This window comes from Monopterus albus, unplaced genomic scaffold (assembly GCF_001952655.1).
Source record: "Monopterus albus unplaced genomic scaffold, M_albus_1.0 scaffold61.1, whole genome shotgun sequence".
In the NCBI taxonomy this organism is placed as follows: domain Eukaryota; kingdom Metazoa; phylum Chordata; class Actinopteri; order Synbranchiformes; family Synbranchidae; genus Monopterus; species Monopterus albus.
Genome location: NW_018127941.1, coordinates 1,190,856 through 1,200,801, shown reverse-complemented (window position 1 = coordinate 1,200,801; position 9,946 = coordinate 1,190,856). Strand labels below are relative to the sequence as shown.

Sequence of the window (9,946 nt, the reverse complement as noted above, 5' to 3'; positions counted from 1 at the left end):
AGACTGAAACACATACAATATCTGTAACACTAATGCATCGTTGAGCATGTATACAGTAGCTTTAAACACTATATCAAATAGATAACACTGTTAATGTGACCATTGCCTTTAATGATATTTTCTAAGATGGTAGAGTGTAATATCCATTCATTATTTCAGAACTTAAAACACATTATACTCACAGGTAAGTGTTCCAGTAGGGATGTCACACTCTCAGAGACATAGATTATATTTCCATTGGTCATAATTGCAAGAAAAAATCCATCCAATGCCTAACAGGAACAAAATATACTTTTAATTCACTCATATTACATGTAAGCAAAAGGAAAGCATGTGGAAAAACTGCCTCACCTCCAACATCAACTGAGTGAACTCTTCATTACTAAGAAAAGGAGGCTTCCAGTCTTGTCTGATCTCAGTTGACTCTGACTGAGCAGCAATTTCTAATAAAGCAGACATAACACATGCAAAGAGGTTTAGCTGAAGAGGATGCAACATACAGTAAGTAAATCAAAGTCCATTTAATGCAGCTCTCTAGCAGCCACGAGTGTTCCTCACCTTTATGTTTGTGCAGAAAGTCAATGCTCTTCTGCAAAATTGTGGACTTGTCCATCTTGCGGGTGTTGCCTGGCAACATGGTACCCAGCTCCTTGATGAGGACATTGAACTGGTCTCTGCGTTTCTTCTCCGATTTGTTACGGGATACTCTATGAATTTAGGCACAGTTAACAAATTCTTTCTCCAATATCTAGACTGGGCACCGGTAAAAGCATGTGACTGCAGCTGCATTTAATTGGGGCAACAAGGGTATGGAACAATCTGATGTACCCCTACTTCATGGTAAAAGCAGCTAAGTCAGGTGTATGGGAAATCTTACTCAGTAGAGCTTTAATAACCACAGAAATATAAAATCAAGTCTCATAAAAACTAAACTTGTAATATCATGGAGGATGTTTTTAAGATCACTGAATGTCTTTCATCTGAAGACGAGCCATAGGGATCTCACCGTTTTGCTTTGTCCTTTTCATCTTCTTCCATTAAGCCAAAGATACTGCTGTCATCCCTGTAGAGCAAACACACCGGCAGCGGGAGCAGAGCCTTGAATATTCATTCCCCAGTAACCTTTTTGAAAGAGCCCTTCCTAATGTTTTTTTTATTTTGTTTTTCTTTAGTTTTTATTTTGAGGTTGATCAATAATAATTACGTGGCAAATGTGATAATTATTTTAAATTATTTCTTTACAAAATAATTTATATAAATACATGGGGTTTTGGACATTTTATGGACTATATGATTAACAGAAATTCATAATAAAAACAAACCTAATGCAGGAAACTGAACACATCTGACTCACCGGTCAGTGCCTGAGGTCATTTTGTATCCTGTTCAGGGGAGCAGAGATGGGTCTTTTAATCGTGAGAGAGACATTTGTGAATTAACCTTTTGGGGGAAAAAACACATAAAAATGACAACCGCTTGCAACAGCTCTATTACTTCCTAGTAATTCAAAACAGTTGCGATCCAAATTCACATTTTACCTTGCTGACAGTACAGCCAGTCCTATGAGATGATGAGGAAAGTGCTGCTGGATGATGAGGGTCTCGGTGGACACAGTGTGGAGCTCCACCAGTTTTGGAGGGGAGTCACTGAAACTTTCCAAAAGGTCTTCAATGAGTTCAGTTTTTCGGCTGCTTTCGGTGCGAGTCTGGCACATGGCAGCTACATCTGAGTCTATGGGAGATTGGAAAAATATCCATGACATCATTAATAAAGTACAAACAGATGGAGACCCTGGAAATATCTCATTTTGCAATGTCATCAATTTGCCCTAGATTTGTCCAATATGTAGCATATTGGACATTACATTTTACTTAGCAACCATTAATTGCATGATTTATCTTTTTCTTATTTGCTTAACTTTGCCATCAACAGACACAGACAGCACTGGTCTATAGTAGTATTACATAGAAGGTACAACAGAGATAAAGCCTCATATTGTGTGACTACATTGTCAATGATCATTTTTTACAATGAGATGCTATTCTTGAAAAAAAAACAACAACTCTATAATCCAGCCCCATCAGATGTGTAACAGCCAATCAATGAACATGGTAACGTAACTCGCCTTATCTCCCAAATCTCTCCTAAACCCCATTATCAACTAGGAAAAATGAATTAAGCTGAATGAACTAGTTCCAGTTCTTTATGCAGGGGCCGCTTTTTACATTTTATTGAAATCATACAGCGAAAACAAATACAAGTAATTACAAATATCTATATTTTATAACTGCTTTTTTACAAATTTTCTTGTACCGTATCAAAATTATTTATATTTTTGATGACAACATACTGTTTCAACAAAAGCTGAACATTATCACTTTCATGAGGGAGCATTTCTTGCATGATTGTTGTGACAGACTGACCTACAGAAGCTAGATGTGCCTAATAAACTGCCAACTGAGTGTACAGTATACATAAATATAATAGCCCGGTCTTAACTCTTTGATGAATTTAATTAATGACATGTAGAATGCAGCACCAAAGTGAGATTGGCTACAGATCAAAGACATACTCATAAGATGTGGTTATTTATAACCCTACCACACAATAAGACACACTAATATGGGAGATAGCATGGGACATTTTATATACACAAGCATGTTCTCCATGGAGTCAGGATGGCCAGCTAACACATGTTGCTCTGTGGCAGACTTTTGCTTTACCTGCTGAGCTAAACGCAAAGTCATGCAGCAGTCAGGCTGTGTCCCAGCTAGGTAAGTTAAGGGGTCTGGGTTGGTTGAAGCAGATCACTGTGGGGCACTCTTTGTGTGATGGGATAGCAGTGGAGCTGGGAGACACACGCCAAAGGTACAGCAGCAAGCTTGTAGTGTCCTCTGAAATATTAGAGAGGAGGGATAAAATTTGCCAAGAATTAGAATGTTATTTATACAGTGGCCAGACTTCACTCATGCCCAGTCACATAACATGACATGCAGGAAACAGTTAAATATGAAGGGGCACCAACAGCTGGCAGTAAATGGCAGGCTGTGACCTCTGCCTGCTCTCCTTGTGCAGGCAGGCCTACAATAGATTGTCATATTAAAAGGAAAAGGCCCACTGGGTCTCTAGCCTAAATATTTGACCTAGTTATGTAATGAACCAATTACTGCCACAACCTATATGGGAGGTTTTCCTCCCATAATATGATGGTGAAAAAAAAATCCCTTCAGTGTTAATCTTGTAAACTATCATATCATTTCCACACACCACGGCACAGCATATTCTGACTGAAAATTTGGTTTAGTTTTTCATGGTTGAGGGGCTTCTACAAAAACAGACATCTGTAATTGGAAACAACATCTGGCAAACCCAAACGGCATAACACATCTGCTATACATAACTGGAATAATCCCACATTCACTTTCAAGGGAGGTCCCTGAAATATCAAAGCAGCCAGTAAACACATTACAAAAACAGACATCTGTTCCTTGATGTTATGTTAATATGTCTACTTCGTCTAATTTTGTTTTTTCACATTTAAGAGCACTTGAAACTGTTGTTTTAACTTTAGAACAATAAATAGTGTTTGTATATACATTGCAAAAACATAATTCATAATGAACTAGCAGAATGAAATACACCAGTGCCAACCTTTCAGATCTTAAGTGAAAGCAGAAATTTCTGGTCCAACTTCACCCACTGTCAAGGTAGACAGACGAGGGAAAAACAAACTGCAAAGGCAAAATGTCCAGCAACAATTGCAGTGTGTAGTTGCTCTATACACATACGTGTTGCTGGACGTTTTGCCTTTCTAGGACCTTTTGTGAATACATACAGTATTTACAGTATACTCATACTGCATACTGAATCTCAGGCATCACAGTCTGGAAACACACACCGGTCTGTGAGGAAACCCTCCGTGTTTATGCTGTGCTGTCATTTATTTTTAAAAAAAAGAAGAAAAAAATGGTTTTGTGTCTTAGAGTGATTCAGTGCCAGGTTCATCAAAGCAAGAAATGGGAGTCAGTACTCTTGAGTATTTACACTTTCATGTTAAGACACGAAAAGAGAAACAAAGATGACAAACAGTGATGAGGTTTTATCATGGCCCGTTGACTTTCTGCTATGAGCTGTAATATCATTACTCGCTGGGTGTGACTCTTTTCAGACAAGTTACAAAGAATGGGTGTCTTATCTAAGATGAAAGATTTGTCAACACAAACAGCCAACTACACTTTTCGGCAGCACTATAAAGAGCTTTATCTACAGGCTCTGCAGCTGCTGAAAGACAAGCACACTGTGGTCCAGCATCTTAAACATCAAGCTAAAAAGAGCAAAGCTCATGACAAAACAAAGGGCAAAAAGAAACTCTAGTTGCCAAAAACTTCAACAAAGACAGTGAAAGGAGAGCAGAAGAAGAGCAGCAAGGAAATCGTTAGCAGCTAACAGCATGTATCAGCAGTAGCAACAGCACAGAGTGAGCCTTGTGTAAGCCAGAGCAGGACTTGTATAACTGTGATGTCATCTGTGCTTCACTGACCTGCTGGCCCAATGACCTACTTTCCTCCTCCTCCTACAATCTAACTTAGGCTGGGCCTATGGTGCCAAATCTTCTGTTTATTTTTTGTTTTTTGTCCATGTCAGTGGTTTTCAATGCCAAAGGTTTTTTTTTCAGTTTCACTTTTTTGTGGAGGGGAGGATTTTAAGGGGAGAGTGTGATTTGCATACTCTAAGACCCATGAGGAGACGACGGCCTTCTCCCCTGAGCCACTGTCCGCATCGGGCTTCTTTCTACTGAGCATGGCTGCATAGTTACTGCAGTGGCTTCCCCAAATTCAGCTGGAGCTCTCAAACTGCTGTGCTTCTCTCTACTGGTGTCTCTACTCACAGAACTGAGTTACGTTAAAGGTCACTTTTAATGAATGTTATGCTGGTGTGGCAGAGGTCTGCTGCAGCAAATGTTAATGTTAGCTACAGGTAGGCTATAGCTAATATAGCTAATGTTAGCTGTAACTAACATCAGCAGTGCCCAGACACATTAATTGCTGTCGCCCCCACACTAGAGGATTCAAGATTGGGGCCCTCCGATCCTGTTGGTGGCATAATGATTAGGTCATTCAACACCTCACACTATAGGATCATTTGGCCTGAGAATTGTTTCTAAGTGGCCTCAGGGCCTAAAACGCCCCCATGATTGTTGGGAAGGGCAAATTGGACTAATTATCCTGTAGTGTGGGGCCAGCTTTAATCACAGCTTCACAGGCAACACCTTCCTGTTCTTACCAATAACACTACACTCCCTGTCAAAACAAATCCTTTCATCCAAACATTCTACACAGCAAGTACCTTCACAAAAGAAGTGAGCAGGGAATCAGAATAGCAGAATATCACATTTCCTCATTTAATCACATTATGTGCAAAGGCTTACTGGTGTTTCCTAAGCCTCAGTGTAAAGGTGCTGAATGTAAACAGCCAACTGTCATTTTTTTAGTCATGTCAACTACACTGACTGGAAAACATATTTAAATTAACATGGGACATACATGGAGTTTATTTTCCACCATGAAACTCATCAAATCACAGAATGAAAACTTTTGCCATTTTTCTACTGCTCACACAGTATTGTTAAATGTCTCTGAGTTTGTATGTGTGGGCATGTGCATGCATACTCAGATGTAGGGCAGCAGAGTTCTGAGGATATGAGTCACTCTGATGTGGATCTGTGGCACTGCTCATCATGGACACACCACACCCCACACTGAGGTGCCAGCACAGCAACAGTGCCAATGGGCAACACCATAGCAACTAGCCTCACTGTGGGGAGTAAAAATAGCCCAGCTGAATTCCTCCACAGCTGATACTCCCTCCATCATACACAAGAGATATTAGACAATAGTGAGTGACTTCCAAAGTATACAAAACACTGTGTGAGATTTACAGCAGTAACACATGTGTCATGCAAACATTACTGTGTTCTTCTTTCATGCAGTGCACATCATTCTGCATCATTTAGCTTGAGGGAACCAATTACAAGCAATCCCTCCCATGTTTATTTTATTGTAAAACAGACTCCCTTCATACTACACACTAAGGGGCATGGCCAACAGAGCGTTAAAAAGGAATGAAAGACAAAAATATGGCAAAGCCAGCCTTCGCTAATGAATCAGTAATGCTTGAAATCCAAATAATAGGTGACAGTTTGAACATATCCAGCAAATATCTAAATATAGACCAAAGATCACTCATTAGTTGAGCACAGGGGCAACATCCAGGCATCTTTCAGTAATATTCCAGGAAAAACTGTCACTGTAATCAAGATTTTCAGTTACATTTGTGAGAAAGGAGAACACTTCACAAAAACATAATGAACAATATTAGATGTCCACCATGCTAGCATGGCAACATGCTCACAGTGACAATGCTAACATGCTGATGTGTAGCAGGTTTAATGTTTACTATCCTCACATCTTAGTTTACCATGTTAACATAGGCAGCTATATGAAATTTCTGGGGATCAAGGTTTCAACTGATGCTCAGGGCACCATGGATGTCTGTGTTCACAACAATCAAATATTTATGAAGATATTAATAGAAATGTCAACTTCATAAACCTAGAGATACGCAAGTCTAAGGATCATCAGTGTCACTCAAATCGTCTGTGAACCATGTACATACACAAAATCACACAATCTTATGCCAATCCATCTACTTAGTATGTGTTTAGATATTTCACTGCATTAGTGAAAGTACTGACTAAACAAAAAGTCAAGGTATTGCCAGAGTGAGTCAAATTATCTTCTGGGGTTCATGAATGTCTTTTCAAAATTTCATGACAATCTATTCAACAGCTGTAACAGTTGCAACATTTCAAAAACAGACACTACCATGTCCAGAGCCATGCTCACATTTTAAAGAGCAACAAAACACATGTAGTGTATACATGCACAGTTGACAGCCAAACAAATTTAGATTATTATTACACTTAAACACATAGTAGGAGTGTAACGATACAACCAGTTCACGATTCAGGACACTCACAAAAACAGTGAGAATGAAAACAAGTATCAGTTATTTATTTCTTCTTAGACATGTAAATTCACAACAGTTTTCAAACATTTCCCTTATTCTGTAGATTTGGGTGTAATTAGATTAGAATATGGCTAATGGCTAACCCTCGTGAATGTCAGGGTCAATAGCAGGTTGGTTAAAAAAGAAGATATGGCTTCTTGCCTCCTATTGTGATAACATAAATTACATGGGAGTCTTGACCTGATATTCAAATTTATTTTTCATCATTTTCTTTATGATGAATATTGTCCATTGTTTAAAATTATGATATACTGTTCCACGATACAATATTACACCCCTAAAAGTGACCCAAACATCTCGTGGTGCAGATAAGGTGGCCTAATGGTGTTAGAAAGTTGCAGACAGAGCTGAATGTTCTTTCAGGCCATCACAAACCTAACACCAGGACTGTCTAGATGCTTTTCTTGTACTGGCAAGAATGATGGAATTTTCCAAGTATGAAACCCATATAATATGCAGGGTTTTGCAGTGCATCAAACTCGTTCTCAGTGAAACTTTTAAATTAGTCCTCAACTGAGTAATCATTTTAGTACTTTTGTTTAAATTCCCTAGAACACCTCAAAATATCCCATTTTTGTTTTTGTTTTTCAAAAAGGGCAGTTTTTCTGGAACTTTAAGCCCTAATTACCCACAGCACTGTCTCGCTGATCTCATGTCACATGATCAGGTAAACTCTGGTTTCCTAGCAACCCTAGTGTTTTCTTCATCATCCACGTCATACGCCGACACCTGAGATGTGCGAACCCTCACCATTCCCAGATGTCACAACACAGACCACAGGTTTAACACAATTTCTATTCAGTCTATTCAGTTAAATTCAGTCTAATGTTAATTTATAAACGCACTGGTTCTAGTTGGCAGTTGACAAAACAGGAATGCAAGTTGGTACTTGTTAGGGTGATTTTCATTTTTAGATAGAAATGAATATAATTAGTTAGGGTTTTTATTATATAGCATACATAAGTTTATATATTTTAATCTCACAGTTGTGTTTATGTTTATGTAGTTACATATCACCTTAAGTGTGCACTGAATCACTGGTCAGTATATTGTGTTAGCCAACTGGAGCACTGTTTAACATCAAGGGGACTGGTTCACTAAAACACTGACTCTCATTAGATTTACAGCTTTAGCAAAGAGGGTCCACAGTTAATTTATTACCACCACCTAGCTGAAGAGGCCAGGGAATTTGGGGTCACTGGGACACCAAGGGTGATAAACAAGAGATTAGATCTGAGGCCAGGAAGAAGAAGACAACTTCAAAGGTAGAACCATTACACACACACAAGCAGAGCAGTTTTACTGGAACAGGAAAGCAATGTCTAAAATGTAGTAGTTCCTTGGAAACAAAGGAAGACATATGTGTCTATGTAGGAATTAAGACAGTATAGGTATTCCTCCCTTTTTAGGGTGCTGTCTACAACCATTGGAGCAGAGAGGACGATTGGAGGATGGACGGATTGAAGGACCAATCTTGGGAGAGTTAAGTTTAAACCACAACTTCTCCCCAACAGTTTTGGACCAATCAGATAGTAACATCTTTTCATACAAATATTGTATACTGCCAAGTTGGAGTCAGTCTTTTCTGTTTATCCTAAACAGTGGAGATCCATGTGCACATGCTTATTTTGATACATTAATGTATAATACATTTTACATAGTGAAATATATATCTTTTTATTAGTCTTTTCTTTTCAATATAAGAGAACACGTCCAACATACAGTGTCATTCTGCTTTAAGTACAGTACTGGTAAATATCAAGGATAATGTTATGGTTTATTTGTTTGTTTTGTTTTTACAGTTGGCAAGCAACAACCTAGCTAAGGAGGTCATGCTAATCAGCAAAAACACATCAACAAATAAATTACTCAGCGACACACCCCGTCTAATGCAGTTTCAAAACCAGCCAATCCTGAAGGCATCCACACAGCTATGAAAGATGTGATTCCCACAAATTACAGGAATCATTGTTCTCTGATGATATGGATGAATACACAGCTGAAGACTGTTTTAATAAAGTCATGTTCATATGGTCTGTAAGCAATGAAATCCATAACACAAGCTTGTCAACACTGCCCACTATACAACCTAAGGTTTGGGGGAAAACCTACTTGCAATGTAATGCACAAATTTTTCCCCCTTTTTCTTCTGAATTATTCACTGCAAACAATCTATACTGTTAGTGACATTAGGAAGACCAACCCAACATCCTCATACAGGTACTGGTGATGCTGAGGGTTGGGTTTACTGCTGTTCAGTGTGCTTTGTATTAAACTGTATTTTTTATTTTTCACTTTGCTTTCTGTAACTAAGCGATATGGTCTATAAATAATATTGCAATGTTTTTAGGCTATATCACACTATACGATATATCTTGATATTTTGAAATCTCCTCTAAAGCACTCCATAAATGCTTGATTAACCCTTAACCTTTTGATGTATACAATCACACCGGTATGATGATTCTAGTGGTCCCTGCAACAAACTGTATTTCTCCATTAAACATTATTTTATATTTTGTTTATATTCATTAGTGGTTTCAATTGGAGCTATTTTAAACTTGCATGAAAAAAGGGGACTATACGGTGGCCGACACGGTCACAACACATGCAAGACACAAACGTGGTATTGAACAAAACACATGCAAACGGAAAACGCTGCATTAACCAAAAAAACACATGCAAGACAGAAACGCGGCATTAAACAAAACACATGCAAAAGGAAAACGCTGCATTAACCAAAAAAACACATGCAAGACAGAAACGCGGCATTAAACAAAACACATGCAAAAGGAAAACGCTGCATTAACCGGAAAACACATGCAAAAGGAAAACGCTGCATTAACTGAAAACACAT

The 9,946-nt window shown here is 38.5% G+C and overlaps 1 protein-coding gene across 1 annotated transcript in view; it reads right to left on the bottom strand.

Moving 5' to 3' along the window:
• Positions 1–155: 155 nt before the first annotated feature.
• The window catches only part of LOC109962021 (circadian locomoter output cycles protein kaput-like), a 19,636-nt gene continuing 9,845 nt past the window's right edge, over positions 156–9,946 (bottom strand). Inside the window, exons 3-9 of the mRNA XM_020603352.1 lie at positions 2,724–2,894; positions 1,539–1,731; positions 1,355–1,440; positions 1,007–1,063; positions 559–707; positions 352–443; positions 156–272 (exon numbers count right to left, since the gene is read on the bottom strand). Coding sequence (XP_020459008.1) covers positions 156–272; positions 352–443; positions 559–707; positions 1,007–1,063; positions 1,355–1,374 — 435 coding nt within the window. The 5' untranslated portion in view covers positions 1,375–1,440; positions 1,539–1,731; positions 2,724–2,894. The remainder of the gene's footprint in view (positions 273–351; positions 444–558; positions 708–1,006; positions 1,064–1,354; positions 1,441–1,538; positions 1,732–2,723; positions 2,895–9,946) is intronic.